At 40.7% G+C, this 27,888-nt stretch overlaps 2 protein-coding genes across 2 annotated transcripts; both read left to right on the top strand.

The window, feature by feature from the left end:
• The first annotated feature begins 7,438 nt into the window (after window positions 1-7,438).
• On the top strand, window positions 7,439-8,848 carry LOC131184933 (olfactory receptor 10Q1-like). The gene is made up of 2 exons (XM_058156884.1): window positions 7,439-7,465; window positions 7,922-8,848. Exons 1-2 carry the CDS (start codon window positions 7,439-7,441, stop codon window positions 8,846-8,848), a joined length of 954 nt encoding a protein of 317 aa, XP_058012867.1.
• Window positions 8,849-19,966: 11,118 nt separating this feature from the next.
• Window positions 19,967-20,926, top strand: LOC131184886 (olfactory receptor 10Q1-like). The gene has a single exon (XM_058156757.1). The coding sequence runs from the start codon at window positions 19,967-19,969 to the stop codon at window positions 20,924-20,926; it is 960 nt and encodes a 319-aa protein (XP_058012740.1).
• The last annotated feature ends 6,962 nt before the right edge of the window (window positions 20,927-27,888 follow it).

Raw genomic sequence — 27,888 nt, 5'->3', positions numbered from 1 at the left:
AAAAGCAGAATCAATCACTGCATATCCTAATGAAAACAGAGCAGTCACAAAGTGCATGGTGGCATTCTTCAAGAAGTTGTTGAAATATTAAATACACACAATTTGTGTTTGTTTCATATAAATTATAAATAAAATAAAATCCAAGTCAATTCACCCAGCTTGCTTAATGTGATATAAAGATGTTCCATTTCCTGTCTGCCGTGGGCATATTCTCATTGTTAAGTTTGGGTATTGACGAGGCAGGAGACCAGGTTAGTGACAACAGCTCTTTAATATAGTGTGACCCAGCAAAACTCTGGAGAAAAACCTCTCCTTATATACACTTCAGCCAGAGGCTGCATCCAATCAGAAGCGAGATACTTCCCGCCTAAAACTCCCGCCAAAACTTACAGTAATACATTACACTCCTTCCCTCCCAGAAGGCACTTTGCCAATATTTACATATTACTTCTCTACGTAGTCCCGCAGGTACGTGGGGCGTCTCCTGACTCTCCCGGACCTGCGCACTTCACTTTCTGGAGTTGAGTCGAGCTTGCGGAGGGTTTTCGTTCCTCTGAGCTCCTCCTCCCGGCCATCCGGCCCTGGATTATTGCGGCTCGGACCTGCTGTCCTCTAGAGGGACCGGAGGTGTCGCTGGACCTCGCCTGACTCAGATAAGTCTCTGTTTGGTTCTCGCTTTCTGTTTGTTCTCGGCTCCAGTCAGCTGTGGGGTTAATTAAATCATAGTCAGGGCTGGTCTCGCCTAATTCTGCCTTATCGCTCAATCTGTTTCTTAATTGATCTATGTGGCGCCTCCAAACTCTGCCATCGTCTATTTCCACTAGATAAGATTTGGGGCCCGTTTGTCTATGACTATCCCCTCTTCCAGCTTGGGCCGTCGCTGTAATTATGTGCCCACACTGAGTCTCCTATGTTTAATTCCCGGATTCTATCTGGTTTTGTTTTGAACCCGTCCTGCACGTAGTTGGTGTAGCCGGTCTAGTGGGCACCGTAGCTTCCGCCCCATTAATAGCTCGGCTGGGCTGCGGCGGTGGCCACAGGGGTCCTGTGTTGGACGGTTAGGAATCGTCGATCTGTGCCTGCCAATCGCCGGGGCCGCCGTGATAGCGCTTCTTCGCACTCCGAACAAAGCGTTCAGCAAGGCCGTTCGGCGCAGGGTGGAGCGGCGCTGAGAGGCATGTCGGATGCCCTCTTCAGCCAGGTACCCTTCAAATAATGCTGCGGTGAACTGTGGGCGTTATCGGACACGAGGTGTCCGGTAGCCCGTCGTGGCGAAAAGGTGTTTTAGTGCTGCAATGACAGCTCCAGCGGTTGTGGATTTCATTAGGATGATCTCCAGCCATTTGGAGAATGCATCCACCACAATTAGAAATGTTTGGCCGTGGAAGGGCGGCAAAATCAATGTGTATGCGGGACCAAGGGCCTTGGGGTTTCTCCCACTCCAACACTGGGGCCGTGGGTGGTAGTGGTCTGGATTCCTGACATACCTGGCATCGGCCAACCCTGTCACCGATTTCCCTGTCCATTAGGGGCCACCAAACATAGCTCCTGGCTAGCCCTTCATCCTTACAATTCCTGGGTGACCCTCATGCAGTAGTTCCAGGACTTTTTTTCTCAGCTTCTCTGGAACTACCACCCTATCCCCCCAGAGCAGGCACCCCCCTTGCACAGACAATTCCCCTCTTTTCTTTGCAAACTCTCTAAAGCAGTCGCCCAGCGGGCCATCCCTTGAACCCAACCGATTACAGTTCTTAAAACAATGTCGGTAGGAGGCCGAGCCACTTCCTGCGATGTGACTGGGCCAGAGTCCCAAGAGTCAATTAGTAGAGCAGGGGTGCCGGAGTAGGGTCCTCGATTTCCCGCAATGGGCATCTGCTCAATCGTCCGCATGCCCCAGCTCTTTTCCAGGTCGATGCTGCAGTTTGTAGAGTAGGCGGCCAGAAAAATAGTCCATCTGGTCAGCCGGGGTGATAGTGCCACTGGCGTTGGGCGGTCGCCAGCCAGTAATCCCAATAGCGGTCTGTGGTCAGTGATAATTTCAAAGTCTCTCCCAAAAGCGTATTCGTGAAATTTTTCACCCTGACACTATTAGAGCCTCCCTATCTAGCTGGCTGTAATTCCTCTCAGCCGGGGACATCGTTCGTGAATAGAACGCTATAGGGGCTTCAGTGCCGTTTGGGAGTCTGTGGCTAAGTACAGCTCCTACTCCATAGGGGGACGCATCACAAACCAATACTAACGGCAGTCTGTTGTTGTATTGTATTAACAGGCTATCGCTTGATAGCAAACTTTTTACTGCCTCAAATGCCCTATTCTCTGACTTCCCCCACGACCAAGCAGTGTTTTTTCCAAGCAACTTATGCAGCGGTTCAGCAACGGTTGCCTTGTCTTTTAAAAACACGGCGTAAAGTTTACCAGACCCAGGAAAGCCTGGAGTTCTGTCTTGTTTTTGGGTGCTGGGGCTCTCTTTATCGCCTTGACTTTGCTCTCAGTGGGGTGAATCCTTTTTGTCTATTCTATAGCCCAAAATTCAACAGATTCGACCCCTATCTGACACTTGCTTGCTTTGACTTTTAATCCTGCCGACCTAAAATGGCCAAAACTTTCCTTAACCGCTTCCCCAGTTCTCTTAAATCTTCCCTGATACCAACACATCATCGAAATAAGTGCGACTCCGGTAACCCTTGTAGGAGCCGCTCCATCAAATTTTGGAATAGCCCGGGCCACACTCACCCGAACTGTAACGGGTGCACTTAAAGGCACCCGGTGCGTTACAATGGTCTGGGCTTCAGCTGTGCTAGCATCTACGGGTAGCTGTTGATGCGCTTGTGCCAAGTCTAATTTGGCGAAAACTTGTCCGTGCCTAGTGAGTGCAATAAGTGTTGCACTACTGGAACTGGGTAGGCGCTCTTTTGCAATGCTTTGTTCAAGGTAGCCTTGTAATCAGCGCAAATTCTTATGGACCCGTCTGGTTTTATAGGGGTGACGATTGGCGTCTCCCATTTGGCATAGTCAACTGGCACTAGTATCCCTGGCTGACTAATTTATCTAACTCTTTGTCGATTTTAGGTTTGAGTGCAAAGGAACCCTCCTTGCCTTTAACCTAATGGGAGCTATTTGGGGTCTAAATTGAAGGAGATAGGGGTCCCCTTGTACTTGCCTAGCGGTCCTCGAATCGTCTGCGAATTCCTCCATTAGGGCGTTTGCAGGTTGCATCCGCTCGGTGGGCCAGTCACCCCATTCCCAACGCCCGGAACCAGTCTAGCCCCAGCAAGCTTGGCAAGGTTCCCTCGACTAACGTGATGGGCAGGGTCTTTTCGTATGTCCCGTGCCTTGACCTCGGCGGTCGTTGTCCCTCGAACAGGGATGCGGTTGCCCTGGTAATCCTGCACCCGGGCCGTTGTTTCTGTAGCTTGCGCTTTGCGATGTGGCAAGGCTTTCACAAAAGTGTCCCAGGACATGATTGTGATAGCTGATCCTGTGTCTACTTCCAGTCGACGCGATGCGCCTTCAATTGTCGGGTTTGTGAAGATCTTTTCTTGATGCGGGTAGCTCGTGGTCTATGGTAACAGTCATTCGGTTTGACTTCGCGCTCTTTCTTTCCTGGCCAATCGCGGGTCGCCTCGCCGATCTCGCGCTCTGATTGGCTGGTTTGAAATTTCGGCGGGAATGTGGGGTTTGCATCTCTGACTCAGAGCCGCTCTGATTGGACGATTTGAATTTTCGGCGGGAAGGTTGGGGTGCTCGGCAGACTTGAGCCAGGTGCCCCTTCCTTTCACACCGCCGGCAAATGGCGTCCCTGAACTTACATCTTTGGCGCTGATGTCGCCCCCCGCAACTTCCGCATTCCTCCGGGTCTTCCCTTGTCGATTTTCCGGTGTAGTGGACTTCTTCCTCCTCTTCGCTGGTTGACTCACGATAGGTTTCTTCGTGGTGGACTGTGCTCGGCTTTGCGCCCGCCATCGGCGTGAGTCGCTTTTGTAAGGTGTCTGCTGCATGGTTGGACATCTCATGGGCTCTGGCCGTCCAGAGCGTTTGCCAATGTCAGGTTGCTCTTGGCTAGCAACCGTCTCCTCAAACGGATGTCTCTGACCCCCCGTATAAGTTGTTCCAGCAGCTCTTCGTCCAGATCGCGGTACTCGCAATGCTTGGAGGCTTGTCTCAGGGCTGCCATGTAGTCGCTGATAGACTCGCCTTCTTGTTGCCTCGCTCCCCAAACTCGTGCCGTCGAGCGTATTTGGGCGGGGCTGGTGCGTAGTGATTCTTCAGGAGGGTCTGAAGGGTCTGCCACGATACGGAGTGTAGCGGTGTTGGCTCCGCTAGGGCTTCTGCGACGGCGATGACTGCGGACCCACAGTGGCTTATGAAGTAAGCCCGTTTGCGGTTGTCGGAGACTCCCTGTAGCTCGTTTGCCTCCAGGAAACTTTCGAAACGGGTCATATATATTCCCCATGTCTCCTGGGCAGGATCAAACGGAGTGGGTGGCGTGTAGCCGGTCATCGCTGCATTCGCTATCACCTTGCTGGGTTTGATTCTCGTAGTGAGTTCAGCTCTGTTCTGGTGCTCTGCCTCAAGATCCCACCCTCGTCGCCAATGTTAAGTTTGGGTATTGACGAGGCAGGAGACCAGGTTAGTGACAACAGCTCTTTAATATAGTGTGACCCAGCAAAACTCTGGAGAAAAACCTCTCCTTATATACACTTCAGCCAGAGGCTGCATCCAATCAGAAGCGAGATACTTCCCGCCTAAAACTCCCGCCAAAACTTACAGTAATACATTACACTCATAGTGGAGTTTCAATCTCCCATTGTTGAGATGGGCTGAAGCCACTTACATGTTCCAACTTGCAGGTTGATAGTTTCTTCTTTATTACACTTTGCAAAACTAATTCTGAACATGTTGCACTATCTTCTAGATGAGTATTCAAGGCTTTTGAACTAGTTATATAGACCCTGGCAATTGATCCTTTGAGACAGAGAAAGGGCAGATAGAATAGGCTTTTGACTTCCAAAACGATTGTTCTCAAAATATTGAGACCAGGATGGACAACAAAGAAATGATATGAAGGAGCTACATTAACTGCATCTTATTGTTCTTTTTACACTTTAATGGCAAAGAAAAACAAACCATAGTATACTGTATCCATATTCGTTCTTATTTTAACCTTAAAGGTTTCGTAGTGGAAATAAGGTTTTCTCTGGCCTCATGCTATGTACCCTGCTATATTTATCTACATTTTTTCAACCAACCCCCTGCAGGTTTCTACTATGGCATCACTAATGCATCTGAGCACTGCAGCCTTGACAGCTGACTTGCCTAGGAAGGGAAGCCATTAGCTCCTCTCTCAGTAGAATCAAGAGGTCTGACAGACAACTCACTTAGAAAGCTGTGCCAGAAATCACTTTCCATGATTCCATATTGATGGACATTTGATTAAATTTCATTCACCTTTCATCTTTGGAGCCAGAAAAGAGAATTCCCTTTGTTTTCATAGTCCTGGATCAGAGGCATCTTACAAGGTAAAAAGAGGACATTATTTAGTTTCACTAGATCCTTTGTTTCTGAGAGAGTTAAGTGGACTCTGAATGTCTATGACTACCCAGGATCTCAGCCAGAAATTTTCCAGCTTCATTCAGAGATGCATGTTTTTTACTTTTAACTCATTTTCAATTCCTTTTTATTCCTTCTCCAGTATTGAGTCTGCAGTAGGCAGTGAGCAAAAATGGGAAGATTTTAAGAGATGGCTGTTAAATGTTAAATGATTAAATGATTAAATGTTTTTATTCCCAAAATCAGGATTAATTCTGCTTACATTCAGAACACTTTTCACACTTATGGTTTTGGGTTACATTCATAATGACAATAAACATGTACCAGTTCAAGACCATAGTTGTGTATATTGAAGACATTCTGAGCACTGCTAAAATCTGTTGTAACAGTGAGAAAGGCAGAAGGGGAATGGGTAATATAACCAGTTCAGCTATAGGTTTATGAGAATACTGCGACCTAGCAATTCATTTTGGAAACATACAGATTATATCTATTTAGAAGCAATACTATTTTTATATAAATAATTTACCTTTTTAAAGGAGAATTGCAAAGATTAATTGAGAATATGACAATGATGAAATATAAAAGATGCTCTTTAATCTTTCAGAGTGATGGGGATGGAAATTGTTTTATTTCAGGAATTTTTCAGAAAATGTAATCCTATTTTATTCCTTGTAAATATTTTTCAGCTTCACATCCAATCACTTTTTTCTTCTACCAGATTTTTCATTTTTGCCCTGAAAGAAAACAGTAGAATCCTACATTAAAGCTATCATCTTTTAAAGAAGTAGTTAAAAAATTTGGATTTCGCACACGTCTTAAAATGAATTTAACTCCAAACACAAACGTTTGCAGTACAGAAGTTAAGAAATTTAATTTATAATCTCCTAAAACAATATTTAACACATGAGCTAGGTTTTTTTTCTATAATCATGGTTTATTTTTTCTTTTTGCATGTATGACTTATTTAATGTGGGAAGGTAAGCAGCGCTAAGCATAATTAGTATTTGTATGGGATTTCACTATGTAGAATCAACGCTCAACTGAGAAGTTATAAACATCCAGAAGACAGTGGCAATCCACTTTTCTTCTTTTGCTGAGATAATTACCTGGATGTTTCCATGAAATTACCTGGACCTGAGTGCCACTCAAAGGAGACTATTTTTATGCTATATGAGCACTGCTAAATATGAAAACAACCCTTAAGGCCTATGCAACAAATAACATGTAAAACAAATTGTGGTTTGGTTTAGGGAAATTTGACAATTTAATGACAAAGAAAAACAAACCATAGTATACTGTATCCATATTCGTTCTTATTTTAACCTTAAAGGTTTCGTAGTGGAAATAAGGTTTTCTCTGGCCTCATGCTATGTACCCTGCTATATTTATCTACATTTTTTCAACCAACCCCCTGCAGGTTTCTACTATGGCATCACTAATGCATCTGAGCACTGCAGCCTTGACAGCTGACTTGCCTAGGAAGGGAAGCCATTAGCTCCTCTCTCAGTAGAATCAAGAGGTCTGACCAGAGCTGAATCATTGGAACTATAAAGTGCCGTGAAATGAAATGCTATTATGCACAGAAATGCCAGCTGTTTCACACATCTCAGACAAAGTTCTGGTATTTTCAGCCTTGCCTTCAACTATGCAACCCTTTATTTTCTTGGGTCTTAAACCTTCTTATACCAAAGCAGCTGAAAATATACCTCTGCCCATGCTCTCTTGGGAACTCACACAACTAAACTTAAATCAAAGTCTGGTCTCACCCAGCTTAGCCTGGCTAGCTCAGTGGCTAAAACACTGAGCTTGTCAATCAGAAAGGTTGGCAGTTCGACGGTTCAAATCCCTAGTATAGGCCTTCTATGTGAGCAGGGGGTTGGACTAGATGACCTCCATGTTCCCTTCCAACTCTGTTGCTGTTACCATCTGTGGGACCAGGACTCATTACTGTCTTTTAAGTGGCTTCTTTGCATTCAAAGATTGCCCATTCCTGATAATAGTAGAAACTTATTTTCAGAAGGGGAAACACAGGTGAGATGGTTGTATCCTATTGATAATACAAATTCTGTAAATATTACCTTTTATATCTATTTGGTCAGTTTTGGATAATTGATATTATAATGCATCTAAAGATTCTGGAAGTTTTGGGATTTGCTTGGGAACAGTCTAAATTAGGAGATGAAGGGGAATAAAAAATGTAGGATTAATCACTGGGTTGTCATGAATGACAGACCTCAATATCATACAGTCTATTTTACTTTGAAATGTATGGAAATACATATGACTGTTTAATTGGCTTTTCTTTTTGCCTTTTTTTTTTACAGAGATAGATGAGATGTATCCGGCAGTATCAAAGTGGGATAATCAGTCCATGGCCCATGAGTTCATCTTCCAGGCATTTTCCACTGTTCCTGAGATACAACATCTTCTTTTTACTTTCTTTCTTTTGCTCTACCTCATAATCCTTTCTGGTAATATCTCCATCCTTTCAATTGTTTATATTGTCAGTTCCTTGCACACTCCCATGTATTTCTTCCTGGCTAGCCTCTCTCTTTTGGAGATCTGTTATATCACTGTAATAGTACCTCAAATGCTTGCTAGCATTTCTGATTTCCACAGAACAATCCCATTGGTGAACTGTGCCATCCAGATGTTCTTTTTTACAACACTAGGGAGCACAGACTGTTTTATGTTGTCTGTCATGGCGTATGATCGCTACGTAGCCATCTGCCACCCACTTCGCTATACCCTCATCATGACCTGGCGGGTTTGCATATGGCTAGTGATTGGCTCCCTGATCCTTTCCATAATGATGTGTCTGCAGCTAACCGCCTTGGTTTTCAGCTTGCCTTTCTGTGGTTACAAACCCAAAATCAATCATTTCTTTTGTGATATACCACGTGTTCTACAGGTGGCATGTGCCGACACCCATCTCCACCAAACTGCATTGTACAGTGTTGCCATCATTGTTTTAACAGTTCCATTTGTTCTAATATGCATCTCCTACATCTATATTGTGACTGCCATTCTTCGAATTAAGTCCTCATCGGGGAGACACAAAGCCTTCTCCACCTGCTCCTCCCACCTGACAGTTGTATTCCTACAATATGGGGTCTGCAGCCTTGTGTATCTGCATCCCAAGTCCAGCACTTTGGAGGATGAGGATAAGAAACTTGCTCTTATATATACCTTTGTCACTCCACTCCTGAACCCCTTGATCTACACCCTGAGGAACAAAGATATCAAGCAGGCTTTAAGGAAGGTCATAAAGAAAATGGTTACATCTCAGTTTTGAACCTCAATTCATCCGTAACATTATTACAGTGGTACCTCAGTACTTGGCATTAATTGGTTCCAGGAGACAGGATGAGTACCAAAAGCGACAAGTACCAAACAAAATTTTCCCATAAGGAATAATATAAATAAATGTAATCTGTTCCCAAACCAAAGACAATGCACATTTTAAGGCAATATGTAAAAAGATAATTACTTTATGAGAAATAAACCTAAAAATTAATACATATTTAAGTTAAATTAAATAAAAACTTCACTTTACCTGTACTGATGAAAAAAGATGCAAAAATACCAGTGGTGAAATCTAAATTTTTTTACTACTGGTTCTGTGAGCATGGCTTGGTGGCCATGATATGGCTTGGTGGGTGTGGCAGGAGAAGGATACTGCAAAATCCCATTCCCTCCCCACTCCTGGGGGAAGAATATTGCAAAATCTCCATTCCCACCCACTCTGGGGCCAGCCAGAGGTGGTATTTGCCAGTTCCCGGAACTACTCAAAATTTCCACTACCGGTTCTCCGAACTGCTCAAAATTGCCGCTACCAATTCTCCAGAACCTTTCAGAACCTGCTGGGTTTCACCCCTGAAAAATACATAAAATGACCATAGAAGCTAAGATAAGATTACAAGGGAATGTCCATAGGGCAACAGCTATTGCGTCACTAACACATCTTCCTTTGTTTTGGCGGAAAAGGGTAGCGAGTCACAAGGTAATCAGTTGTGATTACTGAAGACATTCTGAGCCCTGCTAAATTCAGGTTTTTTTAAAATTTATTTTTGTCACAACATTATATACAAGCACATATAATGAAAGAAAACAATAGGACAGGAACTATAGGCACTTTTGTGCACTTATGCACGCCCCTTATAGTCCTTTTAGGAATGGGATTGAGGTCAATAGTAGACAGTTTTTGGTTAAAGCTTTTGGGAGTTTGAGAAGAGACCACAGAGTCAGGTAGTGTGTTCCAAGCGTTAACAACTCTGTTACAAAAGTCATATTTTCTGCATTCAAGATTGAAGTGGTTAACATTTAATGTTAATATGTTAATATGACAATATTAACATATTAACATTGATATTATTAGTATTAATATTAATAATTATTAATATTAATAACTTATTAATATTAATAAGTTAATATGACAATGTTTGTGTATACTGTTGTGACAAAATAAAAAAAAATAAAAAACATTAAGTTTGAATCTATTGTTTGCTCTTGTATTATTGCGATTGAAGCTGAAGTAGTCTTTAACAGGAAGGACATTGCAATAGATGATTCTGTGTGTTAAACACAGGTCTTGTCGGAGTCGGCGGAGTTCTAAATTTTCTAATCCCAGGATTTCAAGTCTGGAGGTATAAGGTATTTTGTTTACAGAGGAGCGGAAAACTCTTCTTGTACAATATTTCTGGACTTGTTCAATTGTATTAATGTCAGAGATGTGATATGGGTTCCAGACAGGTGAGCTGTATTCAAGAATAGGTCTAGCAAATGTTTTGTATGCTCTCGTTAGTAGTGTTGTGTTTCTGGAAAAGAAGCTACGCAAAGTTAGGTTTACAACTCTTAGAGCCTTTTTTGCTATGTAGTTGCAATGGGCTTTGGCACCTAGATCATTTGATAAGAAAACTCCAAGGTCTTTTACAGGATGGGGGTCATCAGTAAGGTAATGTCCATCAAGCTTGTACTTAGTATTTGGATTCTTTTTTCCAATTCTTTTTTCCAATATGTAAGACTGAGCATTTGCTGGTTGAGATTTAGAGTTGTCAAGTTTTAGACCAATTGGATACAAAGTCAAAGTCTTTTTGAAGGGTAGCTGTATTGTTGGTGGTGTTAAATAGTTTGACATTGTCAGCAAAGAGAACACAATAACTTGAGATATGGTCACAGAGATCATTTATGTATAGTATGAAGAGTGTTGGTCCAAGAACAGTTATAACTGTGAGAAAGGGAGAATTGAAATGGTTGATATAATCAGTTTCGGTAGCTATACATTTATGACAATAAATTTATCTTTAAAAGGAGAAGGCTGCAAAGATTAGCTGAGAATATGATAAGGCCGTGATGCTGAACCTATGGCATGCGGGCCAGAGGTGGCACACAAAGCCCTCTCTGTGGGCACGTGCATTGTCACCAGCTGCTCTTCTGGGTTCCGTCACGGCCATGCGCACCGGCCAGCTGCTGTCTTCTGGATTCCGGCACTCTGGTGCTCCAGCGCACACTTGTTCTCATACACACTCCAGTATCGGCACTCGGTGCCAAAAAGGTTAACCATCACTGTGATAAGGGATGTTGTCGAATCTTTCAGAGTGATAAAGTTGGGAACTGTTTTAATTCAGGAATGACTCTCTTTTCAGTAAATGAAATGCTATCCTTTCCCTTGTAAATTGTTTTTAGCATTTCATTTCTGTTCATCCAGTCATTTTTCTTCTACCAGATTTTTCATTTTTCTCTGAGACATGAACATTAGAAACCTATAATAAAGCTATTGTCTTTGAAAGAATGATTACATTTTAGAGGTCTCACACACGTTGACATGAATTCTACCCAAACACCATAGAGGCTGAATGATTTAAATCTGTACTACACATAAACTTTTGAACACTATTTTGTACAGATAGGCTAGGTCTGTAGTCAGTGAGTGTGCTTCTTTGCTTTTGGCAAGAATAATAAAGGTATCGCCTTAGAGGAATATTGGGATTTCTTGCAGCAGAATTTTCCTGGAGTTTGAAATGAAGCAATTTGTACTTCTGACTTTGTCACATTCACACCCTGATTGTAGTAAGACTAATTTCAATTCCTGCTTTACCCAAAAGAAAAAAAAAATTCTTCAATTAATTCACAGTATGTTGATTGTTATTCAAATACTTACATTTTAACAAAATTTAAGACTCTAACAGCATTGAATTGCAAAGGTGTGCCTTCTTTTTCTACAATCGTCTTGAGCAGGGGTGAAATCTAAAAATTTTCCCTATCGGTTCTGTGGGCGTGGCTTAATTGGTGGGCGTGGCTTGGTGGTCAAATGGCTTGGTGGGCGTGGCCAATAACAATAAATAATAAAAATAATAAACAAAGTATAAAAAAATAATAAGAGGTACCAAAAACCAACTTTCACACTTTACACACACACAACACAATTGACTCACACACAATGTAAAAGCAGCTGCACTTCACATAGCCACAAAAAGCTCAAAACCCAACTTTCACACTTTACACACACACACAACACAACACAACTGACTCACACACAGTGTAAAAGCAGCTGCACTTCACACTTCACATAACCACAAAAAGCTCAAAAACCAACTTTCACACTTTACACACACACAACACAACACAACTGACTCACACACAATGTAGAAGCAGCTACACTTTACACTTCACACAGCCACAAAAAGCTCAAAAACCAACTTTCACACTTTACACACACACAACTAATACACACACACAATACAGCTTTCTGAGATTTTGTGTGTTTGTGTAGTTAGAGTGAAACACTACAGAAACACACCAAATCTCAGAAAGCTGCACAAATATTTTATTTTATTTTATTTTATTTTATTTTATTTTATTTTATTTTATTTTATTTTATTGTGGACTTCAAATCCCAGAGTTCCTCAGCTAGCAAAGCCGGCCAGTTGATCACCGAGGAAATAGATTAGCTGAGCGATTGATGCTGTCTGGCTGAAACTGAAACTGCTTTCAGGCTGTGGCCATGCGTTCCTCAGTAATCAGGTAAGTGCCTTAGAATCTCTACTCTTACTTGTAGAAAACATGTTTTCTACAAGTAAGAGTACAAGTAATGTTCTGCTGTTTTTTACTTTTAAAGGCCTGTTTCGGCTGAAGCAAAACCGGCTTTTAAAAGTAAGAAAAAAAAAACCTCTGCAGATGGTGCGACTCAGAGGCAGGGGGGGCGGGGCCAGGGATTTTTGCTACCGGTCCTCCGAACCAGTAGCCGTTATCACTACCGGATCGCGTGATCCCGTCGGATCCGGGAGCATTTCACTCCTGGTCTTGAAGAATTTCCTAGATAATGGACTGCACTTGCCTTACACAAGTTCTTATTAGGGTTGGCCTTAGGAATATTGGAATAATTCTCCAAACTGCAAAGGGTATCCCAGCTTTTGTTGCCACAAACTACAATGTAGGTCATAGACCAGGAGTAAACTCCATCGGACAGAAGAAGATGAGGTTGGGATATGTATACATTCTCACAATTTTAGGACCTGCTACTTAGATATCATTGCTTCCTCTCTTGCTCTGATCTATTGGCCACACATTTTTCTGATGAATATTGTTTAGCCAATAAAATTCCCCTCACCTAGAATAGTTTCCTCACTAAAGCCTATTCCTTACCCATTTCTCCCTTCTTCAAGTGGAGAAAGATGTAAAAATAAAATATAGATAGAATAACCTACACTTAGGTTCCTACTTATAATAGAACTGAGCTGGGCTGGCCACTGAATATAACAGTAATTAATTCAGTACTGACATTCAGCACTATAATCTTCTCCATATCAGTCAGAATTTGGTGCAAGCCATTCAAAATAATTTCCATGAATTCTGAATATTTTGATGGTCATGTCCCAATGCTTTACATCCTTTTGGACCTGACAGTGATGCTTTCACGTATGACTAGCAGTAACTGCTTACTTAGATATCAATGGCAATGCACCTCAAAGGTTCAAATATTTTTTGTTTTCTCATTCTCTACAGCAATATAATATGATGGATTTCAGCCCTGAAAATTTCCCCAATACAGAAAGTATCTTGTGCCTCGTCCTCCCTCCTCTCCTCAGCTGGGCCCCTCCCATCTCGTCCCGGGTCTGCTATCAGACTCTGAGTCTGATAATGAAGATGAACGGCCTGTCATGCCTCCAGCCCCAGGCCCTGGCCCCATGCCCGGACAGGATGTCAGGAATGAACAAATAAACCTCACTCATGCGGCGTGTGTTCCTTTGGCTCAGCCATCGGGGGAGGTCGGCCACAGATTGGAATTGCTCGGGCCTACTCCTTCTGACCCCTCCCTTTCTCAAACAGCAGAAAACAATTCAAAGTGGGAGGCTCCTCGCTTCTGGAGATCTGAGAGGCGACGTCAGCAGAAGGAAGGGAGGGGCAGGCCTGGATAAAGGTTCAGGCCTGAACCTTCCGTCGCGAGCTCAAGACACATTTATTCATCTGTGCAGGACTGGCTTAGATTTTAAATTTAGAGGGGTTTTAAATTGATTTTAATATTTATATTTCTATTTTTAATAATTGGGCATTAGAATAAGTTTTTTAATGATTATTTTAATTTGTATATTGATGTTTTTACATGCCTGTAAACCGCCCTGAGTCCTTTGGGAGATAGGGCGGTATATAAGTTTGAATAATAAATAAATAAATAAATAATAAAATAAATGCTGAGTCATGGAGTCACACCCCACAGCCTATATAAAGGACCTGCTTTTGGCATTCCTTGAGTCAAGCAAAGTCTCATCTAGTTTGCTGAGGTCACAACTTGGATTCCTGCCTGCCCTGAGAAATCTGAAAGGAATTTGGCAAAGCTGCAGAGGCTTTGTAGCCACGCTTGATACGGACTTCCTAGACCCGGTCGTCAGAGGTGGAGTGGGACACGACAGTATCCGTCAGAAATCCTGAATCCTATTATGTTTATATGCTTCCCAATGATTTTAGTATCATTGTCACAATGCTGTTTATTGATCTTTGGTGATCTTTGATGATGATGCATAGACATAATAATAATAATAATAATAATAATAATAATAATAATAATAATAATAATAATAATAATAATAATAATAATAATAATAATAATAATAATTTAATTTGTATATCGCCCTTCTCCCGGAGGACTCAGGGCGGTGAACAGCCAAAATAAAATACAAAAGGAACAATACATACAACACTAAGAAAGCAATGTAATCTTCATCTTATCTTCATCTTATCCATGGTTGCTTATCCTATCACCTGAAACTGAAGGCGGCTAAGTCAAAGGCTGCCATGTTTCATCATGAATATTCTTTCCAGCTTTTATGTGTCATCTCCTGATAACCACCTGAGTTTCCTCCTCTAACCTCCACAGGATTACAATTGATGAACACTTGACTTTGTCCCCTTTTATTGATTCTTGAAACCTCACTCACATCTTGCCAGTTCTTAGGTTAATAACTGTTTTAATTTTAATTAATAAACACTGTCAGAATAACAGAGTAACAGAATTGGAAGGGACCTTGGAGGTTTTCTAGTCCAGCCCGCTGCTTAGGCGGGAAACCCTACACCACTTCTGACAAATGTGTTGTGGTCCCCCAGCAGCCTGCGGAGCTGGCAACGGAGTCGGACAGCAATGAGGGCTCTGCGTTGGAGGCTGAGGTGGGGCCAGGGTCATCGGGGAGTGAGGTGCGAACTCCAGAGCCTCCAGAGACTGACAGTAGTGAGGCACGCATGAGAAGAGCTGCCAGAAGGCAAGAGCAGCTCAAGCAAAGAGGACTCAGGAGTAGGGCCAAGAGATGATTTGCCCTTCCCATAAGGCTTAAAAGACCAGCAACGGTGTTTGGGCTTTGCCAGAAAACAACGTTGATAGCTTCATCTTCTCGCATTTATTTTGTATCGGTATCTTCTGAACTTTTGCCAAGGAAGGCCTTTGGCAGTTTGCCTAATTGGACCAAGACGGGTGATAGGACTGAGGAATTTGTGTTGGAAGGCATTTGCTTTAATTTAGTTGAACTACGCTGAGAATGAAGTAATTCTCAGCTGTTCGAATAAAGTTTGTTTATTTTTTCACTGACTGAGTTTCCTACTACCTACTTGGGCTGGGTCACAACAAAATGGTTATCCAACATCTTCTTAAAAACTTCCAGTATTGGAACATTCACAATTTCTGGAAGCAAGTTGTTCCACTGATTAATTGTTCTAACTGTCCAGAAAGTTCTCCTTAGTTGTTCTGTCTCCGTCCTCATTCTGGAGTAACGAGCTGGCCTTCAGCCAGTGGATTCACGGCTCCTATCAGTCCTGGCCGAGAAAACGCAGCTGCCTGCCAAAAAGTTCAAACAGATTAAGACTTCAGCTCACTTCGACACGGTTCAGCTAATTTGCTTCCTGTGGAACTGAGAGCAGTCCCAAAGCTCCTTATATATCCTTCCCTTTGATGACGCTGCCTCTCTTATCTTCTGAAGCGCAGGTCGATCCAGGCTTGATTAGTATGATTATCAGCTGCGTCTGAGGGCATAGCCTGAGGAAGGGAAGAATCAGGGGATGTTGGCCTCATTACATCCTCTGACTGGCCTGGTTCTGGCTCCTGGAGCCGGGCCAAAGGAATCGGTGCTTCTGAGGTAAGCCTTACTGGCCCTTCCCCCTCACTCTCGGAGTCACTTTCGGGCATGGGGCCAAGTTCGGGGGCTGTAGCCAAAACATTAGTTCTAGGTAGCTTCTCTCCTTGATTAGTTTCCATCCATTGCTTCTTGTCCTGCCCTCAGATGCTTTGGAGAATAATTTGACTCCCTCATCTTTGTGGCAGCTCCTGAGATATTGGAACACTGCTATCAGGTCACACCTAGTCCTTCTTTTCATTAAAGTACAAATACCCAATTCTAGCAACCGTTCTTTATATGTTTTCACTTCAGTCCCCTAATCATCTTTGTTGCTCTTCTCTGCACTCTTTCTAGAGTCTCGACAACATTTTTACATTGTGGTAACTTGTCAAATTGCAGGATATAACAATGTCTATGATACACATGATTGTATAGCTCTAAAAGAATTCATTTCTGATTTTGTACCTTTTGAGAAGTTATAGTATGATTTACATGAATTTCTGTTTAAATCTGGAGATTTTGCAATATCCTTCCCCCACGAGTGAGGAGGTAATGGGGATTTTGCAGTATCCTTCCCCTGGAGTGTGGTGGGCATGGGGATTTTGCAGTATCCTTCCCCTGCCACGCTCACCAAGCCATGCCCACCAAGCCACACCATGCCCACAGAACCGGTAGTAAAAAAATTGAATTTCACCACTGGCTTAAGTTTTCTCTGTGACTAGGCATTTGAAACTTTTCACTATCAAAATTTTTGCTCTCAAAATATTGAGGACAGGATAGACAACAAAAAAGATGTTAAGCAGCTACATTAACTGTATCTTATCATTCTTCTACCTCTTGAACACAGTTGATCCAAAACTTTATATATAGAATACTGAAATGAGTTTGTTGGAAGTCTTTGACCTCTGAAGTTTTTATTGCTTCATTAAAAACATTTCCACACTTAGATTCCACAGGAGAACTGTTTTTTTTAAAAAATAGCAAATACTAGGCATGTCTACTGGGGATAATATCTTGCAACAAGACAAAGTCTACCCTGATTGGCTGGATAGTGGCTATGAATAGATGGCTACCTTTACTTGCCTTCCATTTCTGATTCAGTGAATTGAGAAGAACCTGACAACTTTACTCAATCTAGCAAGTAACCTGGACCCATCCTAGAAAAGGACTCAGAGGTATCTAAAAAGCTGTGCCAGAAATCACTTACCAAATCTGTTCATGAACATTTGATGAAATTTTGATCCCCTTTCATCTTTTGAGCCAGAAAACATCACCAAGAAGAAGAGAATTCCCCTTTGGATTTCTAGTCATGGATCAGAGGCATCTTACAAGGTAAGAAGAAGACATTATTTAGCTTTGATGGATCCTTTGTCTGTTTCTAGGTGAGTTGAGTGGACTCTGAATGTCTAGGGCTCCCCAGGATTTCAGCCAGAAATTTTCCAGCTTCATTCAGAGATACAAGGATTTTGCTTTTAACTCATTTAATTCATTTTTGTTCTTTCCCCAGCATTGAGTCTACAGTAGGCAGTGAGCAAAAATAGGAAGATTTTAAGAGGTGGCTGTTGATTAAATGTTTTTATTCCCAAAATCAGGATTGATTCTGCTGACATTCAGAACACTTTTCACACTTGTGGTTTTGGATTACATTCATAATGACAATGAATGTGTACCAGTTCAAGACCATAGTTGTGTGTATTGAAGACATTCTGAGCACTGCTAAAATCTGTTTAAAATCTTTCATCTTTTTAAAAAGTAGTTAAAATTCTAGATTTCTCACAGATCTTAAAATTAATTCTACAGTGAATACAGTGACCTAGCAATTCATATTGGAAACATACAGATTATATCTATTTAGAAGCAATACTATTTTTATATAAATAATTTACCTTTTAAAGGAGAAATGCAAAGATTAATTGAGAATATGACAATGGAAGGATGCTCTTTAATCTTTCAGAGATAGGGTGGAAATTGTTTTATTTCAGGAATTTTTCAGTAAATGTAATCCTATTCTATTCCTTGTAAATATTTTTCAGCTTCACATCCAATCACTTTTTTTTTCTACCAGCTTTTTTATTTTTCCCTGAAACAAAACAGTAGAATCCTAGATCAAAACTATCATCTTTTAAAGAAGTAGATAAACATTTTGGATTTCACACACATCTTAAAATGAATTTAACACAAAAATTGGCAGTACAGATGTTGAGAAATTTAATTTATAATCTCCTAAAACAATATTTAACACATGAGGTAGGTTTATTTTCTATAATTATGGTTTATTTTTCCTTTTTGCATGTATGACCTATTTAATGTGGGAAGATAAGCAGTGCTAAGCATGATTAGTACTTGTATGGGATTTCATCAAGTAGAATCAACGCTCAACTGAGAAGTTATAAACATCCAGAAGACAGTGGCAATCCACTTTGCTTTTCTTGCTGAGATAATTACCTGGATGTTTTCATGAAATTACCTGGACCTGAGCTCCACTCAAAGGAGACTATTTTTGTGCTATATGAGCACTGCTAAATATAAAAGCAGCCCTTAAGGCTTATTCAACAAATATTATGTAAAACAAATTGTGGTTTAGGGCAACTTGTCAATTTAATGATAGAGAAAGACAAACTATCATACACTTTATCCATATTCGTTCTTATTTTAACCCTAAAGGTTTCTAAGTAAAAGAAAGTTCTCCCTGGTCACATCTTATGTACCCCTGCTCTATTTATCTAGAAAAAAAATTAGCCTACCCCCTGCAGGTTTCTTCTATGGCATCAGTGATAGTAACAGTAATCAATACTGCAGCCTGGACAGCTGACTTGCCTAGGAAAGGAAGCCATTAGCTCCTCTCTCATCTTCCTCACCTTGTTTCCTTGTCACAGGCTCAAAGGGGGCAACATCACAATGGGCCAAAGCTGGAATTGAGAAAGGTCCTTGGCAAGACAAACAATATTATATTAATATAATATAATATTATTATATTAAAACTATCAGTCGAACCAAGTGGTCTGACTAGAGCTCAATAGCACTAGCAATAGCACTTAGACTTATATACCGCTTCACAGTGCTTTACAGTGGTTTACAGAGTCAGCACATTGACCAATTTGGGTCCTCATTTTACCCACCATGGAAGGATGGAAGGCTGAGTCAACCTTGAGCCTGGTGAGATTTGAACTGCCAAGTTTAACTCATAGAATCATCTATTGTCGACCCAAGAACTGGTCACTGTTAGCTTGTTGTGTTAGCCAATAAATTGTTAGCTTAACTGTTACCCTGTCTCGCTTCAGTCCTTACGTGCCTCATTTGAAAATAGAATAGGCTTAAAATTTCTTACACCAAAGCGGCTGAAAATATAAACCTGCCCATACTCTCTTGGAAGGTGGGGAATTCACACAACTGAACTTAAATCAAAGCCCTTCTGTGGGCTTATTGCCTTTTAAATGCCTCCTTTGCATTCAAAGATTGCCCATTCCTGATAATAGTAGAAACTTATTTTCAGAAGGGGAAACACAGGTGAGATGGTTGTATCCTACTGATAATACAAATTCTGTAAATATTACCGTTTATAGCTATTTGGTCAGTTTTGGATAATTGATATTATAATGCATCTAAAGATTCTGGAAGTTTTGGGATTTGCTTGGGAACAGTCTAAATTAGGAGATGAAGGGGAATAAAAAATGTAGGATTAATCACTGGGTTGTCATGAATGACAGACCTCAATATCATACAGTCCACAGGATTTTACTTTGAAATGTATGGAAATACACATTAGGTTTTAATTGGCTTTTCTTCTTGCCTTTTTTTTTACAGAGATAGATGAGATGTATCTGGCAGTATCAAAGTGGGATAATCAGTCCATGGCCCAAGAGTTCATCTTCCAGGCATTTTCCACTGTTCCTGAGATACAACATCTTCTTTTTACTTTCTTTCTTTTGCTCTACCTCATAATCCTTTCTGGTAATATCTCCATCCTTTCAATTGTTTATATTGTCAGTTCCTTGCACACCCCCATGTATTTCTTCCTGGCTAGCCTCTCTCTTTTGGAGATCTGTTATATCACTGTAATAGTGCCTCAAATGCTTGCTAGCATTTCTGATTTCCACAGAACAATCCCATTGGTGAACTGTGCCATCCAGATGTTCTTTTTTACAACACTAGGGAGCACAGACTGTTTTATGTTGTCTGTCATGGCGTATGATCGCTACGTAGCCATCTGCCACCCACTTCGCTATACCCTCATCATGACCTGGCAGGTTTGCATATGGCTAGTGATTGGCTCCCTGATCCTTTCCATAATGATGTGTCTGCAGCTAACCGCCTTGGTTTTCAGCTTGCCTTTTTGTGGTTACAAACCCAAAATCAATCATTTCTTTTGTGATGTACCACGTGTTCTACAGGTAGCATGTGCCGACACCCATCTCCACCAAACTGCGCTGTATGGTGTTGTCATCATTGTTTTAACAGTTCCATTTGTTCTAATATGCATCTCCTACATCTATATTGTGACTGCCATTCTTCGAATTAAGTCCTCATCTGGGAGACACAAAGCCTTCTCCACCTGCTCCTCCCACCTGACAGTTGTATTCCTACAATATGGGGTCTGCAGCCTTGTGTATCTGCATCCCAAGTCCAGCACTTTGGAGGATGAGGATAAGAAACTTGCTCTTATATATACCTTTGTCACTCCCCTCCTGAACCCCTTGATCTACACCCTGAGGAACAAAGATATCAAGCAGGCTTTAAGGAAGGTCATAAAGAAAATGGTTACATCTCAGTTTTGAATCTCAATTCATCCGTAACATTATTACAGTAGTATCTCAGTACTCGGCATTAATTGGATCCAGGAGACAGGATGAGTACCAAAAACAACAAGTACCAAACAAAATTTTCCCATAAGGAATAATATAAATAAATGTAATGAGTTCCCAAACCAAAGACAATGCACATTTTAAGGCAATATGTAAAAAGATAATTACTTTATATGAGAAATAAACCTAAAAATTAATACATACTTAAGTTAAATTAAATAAAAACTTCACTTTACCTGTACTGATGAAAAAAGATGCAAAAATACATAAAACGACCACAGAAGTTAAGATAAGATTGCAAGGGGATGTCCCCAGGGCAAGATGCGTGACTAACGCATCTTCCTTTGTTTTGGCGGGAAAGGGTAGCCAGTCACAAGGTAATCAGTTGTGATTACTGAAGACATTCTGAGCCCTGCTAAATTCAGTTATAACTTTGAGAAAGGGAGAATTGAAATGGTTGATATAATCAGTTTCGGTAGCTATACATTTATGACAATAAATTTATCTTTAAAAGGAGAAAGCTGCAAAGATTAGCTGAAAATATGATAAGGCCGTGATGCTGAACCTATGGCATGCGGGCCAGAGGTGGCACACAGAGCCCTCTCTGTGGGCTGTGCATTGTCACCAGCTGCTCTTCCGGATTCTGTCACGGCCATGCGCACCGGCCAGCTGCTGTCTTCCGGATTCCGGCGCTCTGGTGCTCCAGCGCACACTTGTTCTCATACACACTCCAGTATCGGCACTCAGTGCCAAAAAGGTTAACCATCACTGTCATAAGGGATGTTGTCGAATCTTTCAGAGTGATAAAGTTGGGAACTGTTTTAATTCAGGAATGACTCTCTTTTCAGTAAATGGAATGCTATCCTTTCCCTTGTAAATTGTTTTTAGCATTGCATTTCTGTTCATCCAGTCATTTTTCTTCTACCAGATTTTTCATTTTTCTCTGAGACATGAACATTAGAAACCTATAATAAAGCTATTGTCTTTGAAAGAATGATTACATTTTAGAGGTCTCACACATGTTGACACCTTCTTTGCTTTTGGCAAGAATAATAAAGGTATTGCCTTAGAGGAATATTGGGATTTCTTGCAGCAGAATTTTCCTGGAGTTTGAAATGAAGCAATCTGTATTTCTGACTTTGTCACATTCACACCCTGATTGTAGTAAGACTAATTTCAATTCCTGCTTTACCCAAAAGAAAAAAAATGATTAATTTCTTCAATTAATTCACAGTATGTTGATTGTTATTCAAATACATTTAACAATAAAATTTAAGACTCTAACAGCATTGAATTGCAAAGGTGTGCCTTCTTTTTCTATAATCATCATGAGCAAGTTCCTACATAATGGACTGCACTTGCCTTACACAAGTTCTTACTAGGGTTGGCCTTACAAGGCAGTCAATTCTCCAAACTGCCAAGGGTAGACTATCTTTCCCAGCTTTTGTTGCCACAAACCACCATGTAGGTCATGTAGACCAGGAGTAAACTCCATCGGACAGAAGAAGATGAGGTTGGGATATGTATATATTCTCACAATTTTAGAACTTATTGCTTAGATATCATTGCTTCCTCTCTTTTTTTAAAAAATTTCATTTTGTCACAACAGTATACATAAACATTGTCATAAGTAAAAAAAAAACATATCATGAAGAATATATATATATATATATAAGCAAAGAATATGCATCAGCTATATTAATTTGATATAATAAAGGGAACAATAGGACAGGAACGGTAGGCACTTTTGAGCTCTTATGCACGCCCCTTATAGTCCTCTAAGGAATGGGGTGAGGTCAATAGTAGACAGTTTTTGGTTGAAGATTTTGGGATTTTGAGAAGAGACTATGGAGTCAGGTAATGAGTTCCAAGCATTAACAACTCTGTTGCAGAAGTCATATTTTCTGCAATCAAGTTTGAAGCGGTTGCTCTGATCTATTGGCCACACATTTTTCTTCTTTCTTTTTTTATAAATAATTTTTATTTCCATTTTCCAACATCATATTTATATGCAAACTATTATCTATCATTAATCATTAATCATACTGATTCAGGCCTGCCCGATTGCCACTTCCTTTCTTCACAACCTCCCTCTCTACCCTCTACTACTTTCACATTCTTCATCTCCTTCACTTTACTACTTCCTCTCCTCCTTCTCCACTCCCCCCTTCTTACCCTATCTAACCTTCTTATTCCCCTCCTCCTTCTCTACTCTTTCCTACCTACTTTCTTCCCTCCTACTTCTCTCTTTTCTTTCTGAAATGGCAATCGAGCATCCCCAATATCATTTTAAATTTTATTTTCATATCTTCAAAAATTACTATGCATTAATAATCAATCCATGTATCATTTCCCCCTCCCCCTACACCCCTCCCCCCCGACTTCCCAGAGCAAATACCGGGTATTATGACCAACAATCACAAGCTAAAGTATACCAAATAAACATAACCTCCCACCTTTAAAAATTTAAAACTTTAGATCCCCTCACAATAAAAATAAAGAGATAGGAAAGAATAATAAAAAGAAAAAAAGAAAAGAAGCAATACCAACTTCACATATTACATCTTCTTACAATCCATTTTTAAAATTAATCCATCTTCTCAAATTCAATTTTTTTTTCTTTTTTCCACTTGTATATTCCTTCAAATTTTGTAAGTCCATTTCTCAAATTACAGTCCATCTTCTCGAACTCAAATTTTCATCACTTATATATTTCTTCAATTGCCAAAACATTTAATGTCCGTTCTTCTTACAGTCCATTTTAAAAATTAGTCCATCTTCTAAGATTCAAATTTTTTTCTCACCCATTTGTATATTCCTTCAAATTTCATAAGTCCATTTCTTAAATTACAATCCAGTTTCTCAAATTCAAATTTTTATCACTTATATATTTCTTCAATTGTCATAACATTTAATATCCAATCTTCCAATAATAGATTTTATTCGAAATGATATTTGATTGGGAGTAGTATTGGCCACACATTTTTCTGATGAATATTGCAGTGATTCCCAAACTGTGAGCCGCGGCTCCCCAGGGAGCCGCGCTATCGTCATGGGGGCGCCGCGGAATATCTGCGCCCGCTGGGTCCGGCGCTGATGCGCCATTTCTGGGGCGTCTGGTGCGCATGCGCAGTTGCAGGTCGGATTTCCGGGGGAGCCGCGGGCGCGTCTGGTGCGCATGCGCAGTTGCAGGTCGGATTTCCGGGGGAGCCGCGGGCGAAAAAGATTGGGAACCTCTGGTTTAGCCAATATAATTTCCCTCACCTAGAATAGTTTCCTCACTAAAGCCTATTCCTTACATCTTCCCATTTCTTCCTTCTTCAATTGGAGAAAGATGTAAAAAGAAAAAACAGATAGAATAACCTACACTTAGGTTCCTACTTATAATAGAACTGAGCTGGGCTGGCCACTGAATATAAGAGTAATTAATTCAGTACTGACATTCAGCACTATAATCTTCTCCATATCAATCAGAATTTGGTGCAAGCCATTCAAAAGCATTTCCAAGAATTCTGAATATTTTGGTGGTCACGTCTAATGCCTTACAACCTTTTGGACCTGACAGCTGTGTTTTCACATACGACTAGCAGTAACTGCTGTCTAGGTTACTTAGATGTCAATGGCAGTGCACTTCATTGGTTCATTTTTTTTCTCATTCTTTATAGCAAAATAATATGATGGATTTCAGTCCTGAAAAATTCCCCAATACAGTATCCCTCAGAAATCCTGAATCCTACTATGTTTATATTCTTCCCAATGATTTTAGTATCATTGTCACAATGTTACTGATCTTTGGTGATCTTTGATGATGATGCATAGACAAAAGCAATGTAATCTTCATTTTATCCCTGGCTGCTTATCCTACCACCTCAAGCTGAAGGTGGCTAAGTCAAAGGCTGCCATGTTTCATCATGAATATTCTTTCCAGCTTTTATGTGTCATCCCCTGATAACCACCTGAGTTTCCTCCTCTAACCTCCACAGGATTACAATTGATGAAGACCTGACTTTTTCCTCTTTTATTGATTCTTGAAACCTCACTCACATCTTGCCAGTTCTAAATTAATAACTGTTTTAATTTTAATTAATATAGAAACACTGTCATATTGCAGGATATAACAATGTCTATGGTACACATGATTGTATAGCTCTAAAAGATTTCATTTCTGATTTTGTACCTGTTGATAAGTTATATGAACTTCTGTTTAAATCTATGTTTATTTATAGGGCTTAAGCTTTCTCTGTGACTAGGCAGCTGAAGCTTTTCACTATCAAAATTATTGCTCTCAAAATATTGAGGACAGGAGAGACAACAAAAAAAAGATGCGAATCAGCTACATTACCTGCATCTTATCAAACTTTATATATAGAATACTGAAATGAATTTGTTGGAAGTCTCTGACCTCTGAAGTTTTTATTGCTTCTTTAAAAACATTGTCACACTTAGATTCCACAGGAGAACTGTGTTTTTTTTAAAATAACAAATACTAGGCATGTCTACTGGGGATAGTATCTTCCAACAAGACAAAGACTGTCCTGATTGGCTGGAGAAAAGATAGTGGCTATGAATAGATGGCTACCTTTGCTTGCCTTCTATTTCTGATTCAGTGAATTGAGAAGAACCTGACAATTATACTCAATCTAACAAGTAACCTGCACTCATCCTAGAAAAGGACTCACATGTAACGTACTAGAAAGCTGTACCAGAAATCACTTACCAATCTGTTCATGGAAATTTGATTAAATTTGATTTCCCTTTTATCTTTTGAGCCAGAAAACATCACCAAGAAGAGAATTCCCCTTTGTTTTTCTAGGGGATCAGAGGCATCTTACAAGGTAAGAAGAAGACATTATTTAGCTTTGCTGGATCCTTTGTCTGTTTCTGGGAGAGTTGAGTGGACTCTGAATGGTGTCCACTGTTGAGTGGACTCCCCAGGTTTCAGCCAGAGATTTTCCAGCTTCATTCAGAGATGCATGGGTTTTGCTTTTAACTCATTTTAATTCCCTTTTTATTCCTTCTCCAGCATTAGTCTGTAGCAGGCAGTGAGCAAAAATAGGAAGGTTTTAAGAAATGGCTGTTGATTAAATGTTTTTCTTCCCAAAATCAGAACTGATTCTGCTGATATTCAGAACTTTTTTTAAAATAATGGTCTTGGATTACATTCATAATGATAATGAACGTGTACCAGTTCAAGACCATAGTTGTGTATATTGAAAACATTCTGATCATTGCTAAAAGCTGTTGCAACAGTCAGAAAGGCAGAAGGGGAATCAATGATATAACCAGTTTAGCTATAGGTTTATGAGAATACTGTGACCTAGCCAATGCCATCCATATGGGAAACGTATGGATTATATTCATTTAGAAGCAATATTATGTTTTTTATAAATAATTTATCTTTAAAAAGAGAAAGCTATAAAGTTTAGCTGAAACTTGATGCTCTCCAATATTTCCGAGTCATGGGGATGGAAACTCTTATTTCAGGAATTTTTCAATAAATGACATGCTATCCTGTTCTTTGTAAATATTTTTCAGCTTCGCATTTCTGTTCATCAAATCACTTCTTCTTATACCAGATTTTTTAATTTTTCCCTGAAACACAAACAGTAGAAACCTACTTTAAACCTTTCATCTTATAGTATCTTATTTCATCTAAATAGTAGTTAAAAGTTTAGATTTCTCACAGATCTTAAAATTAATTCTACTCAATACACAAAAGCTGGCAGCATAGATGTTGAGTGATTTAAATCTGTAATACGTATAAAATCCTGAACACTGTATTGTACACACAAGCTAGGCCTGTATTCTATAACTGTGCTTTTTGCTTTTGGCATGTATGACTGCTGAAAAATGCACATTAATACTTGAACGTGATCCCACTAAGCAGGATCAAGGCTCAACTAGGAAATTATAAACATCCAGAAGACAATGGCAAACCACTTTTACTTCCTTGCTGAAAAAAATACCTGGATGTATCCATGAAAAAGTCCATTGAGTAGACCTGAACTTTTCTTAAAACAGACTATTTTTGTGCTAAATATGAAGGCATCCCTTAATGCTTATTCAACAAGTAACAGATAAAATAAATTATGGTTTAGGGCAGGGGTCTGCAAACTTGGCTCTTTTAAGACTTGTGGACTTTAACTCCCAGCTTTGCTGCTGAGGAACTCTGGGAGTTGAAGTCCACAAGTGTTCTGTTTCCCTTCCCCCAATACTCCCAGCAAAGAGTCCGTCAGAGGCCTTCCTTTTTTTTCCTTTTATTTACATAGATACATGTCCTGGCCACGTCTACCCACGGGCCTGCCAAGTTTCTGGAGATAACGAGGAAATTATAGATAAGGCCAGAATTACTCACGAATATATTCTTCCCTCCATGAATTAGCTTGCGCCAAATTCATTGTTTTGTCCGAGACAAAAAACCAGGAAGTCCCGCCTCCTATTTATAGTCTCTGCAGATGTCACTGCATGACAATTATGACTTGGCTTTGTCCCAACTCTTCCGCTGCTGCGCACGCCGATCAAGCCTTCGTAATCTTGCGTCCCTCCAAAACTGTTCTTGGGGCGTTGCCAAATCAGAAGAAGGCCGGGAGAATCAGGCCTTGCCGGCCCTCCCTCTGAGTGGGTGCCAGGGAGGAGAGGGCTCAAGAGAAGCAGGGCTTGCCAGGTCTTCTCCCTCATTTTCTGAATCATCCGAGTCCAGGAGTCTGGGTCCAGGAACCTGGGTCACAACACTATCCTCACCTCAGGGCCCTTCCCCCGGGGCTGACGATCGGGATGCGGTCGGGCTGGGTTCTGCTCATGGAAGGCCTGCACCAGGTCAGGGGCATGAACGTCGGAGGCATCTACCCAGGAGAAATCAGTCCCGTATCCCTTCCACGCGATCAAATATTGGAAACGACCCTTTAGCCAGCGAGAGTCTCGTGACGCTGTGGACT

This window comes from Ahaetulla prasina, chromosome 1 (genome assembly GCF_028640845.1).
Source record: "Ahaetulla prasina isolate Xishuangbanna chromosome 1, ASM2864084v1, whole genome shotgun sequence".
Taxonomy (NCBI): Eukaryota; Metazoa; Chordata; class Lepidosauria; order Squamata; family Colubridae; genus Ahaetulla; species Ahaetulla prasina.
This window is presented reverse-complemented; position numbering and strand designations above follow the sequence as displayed.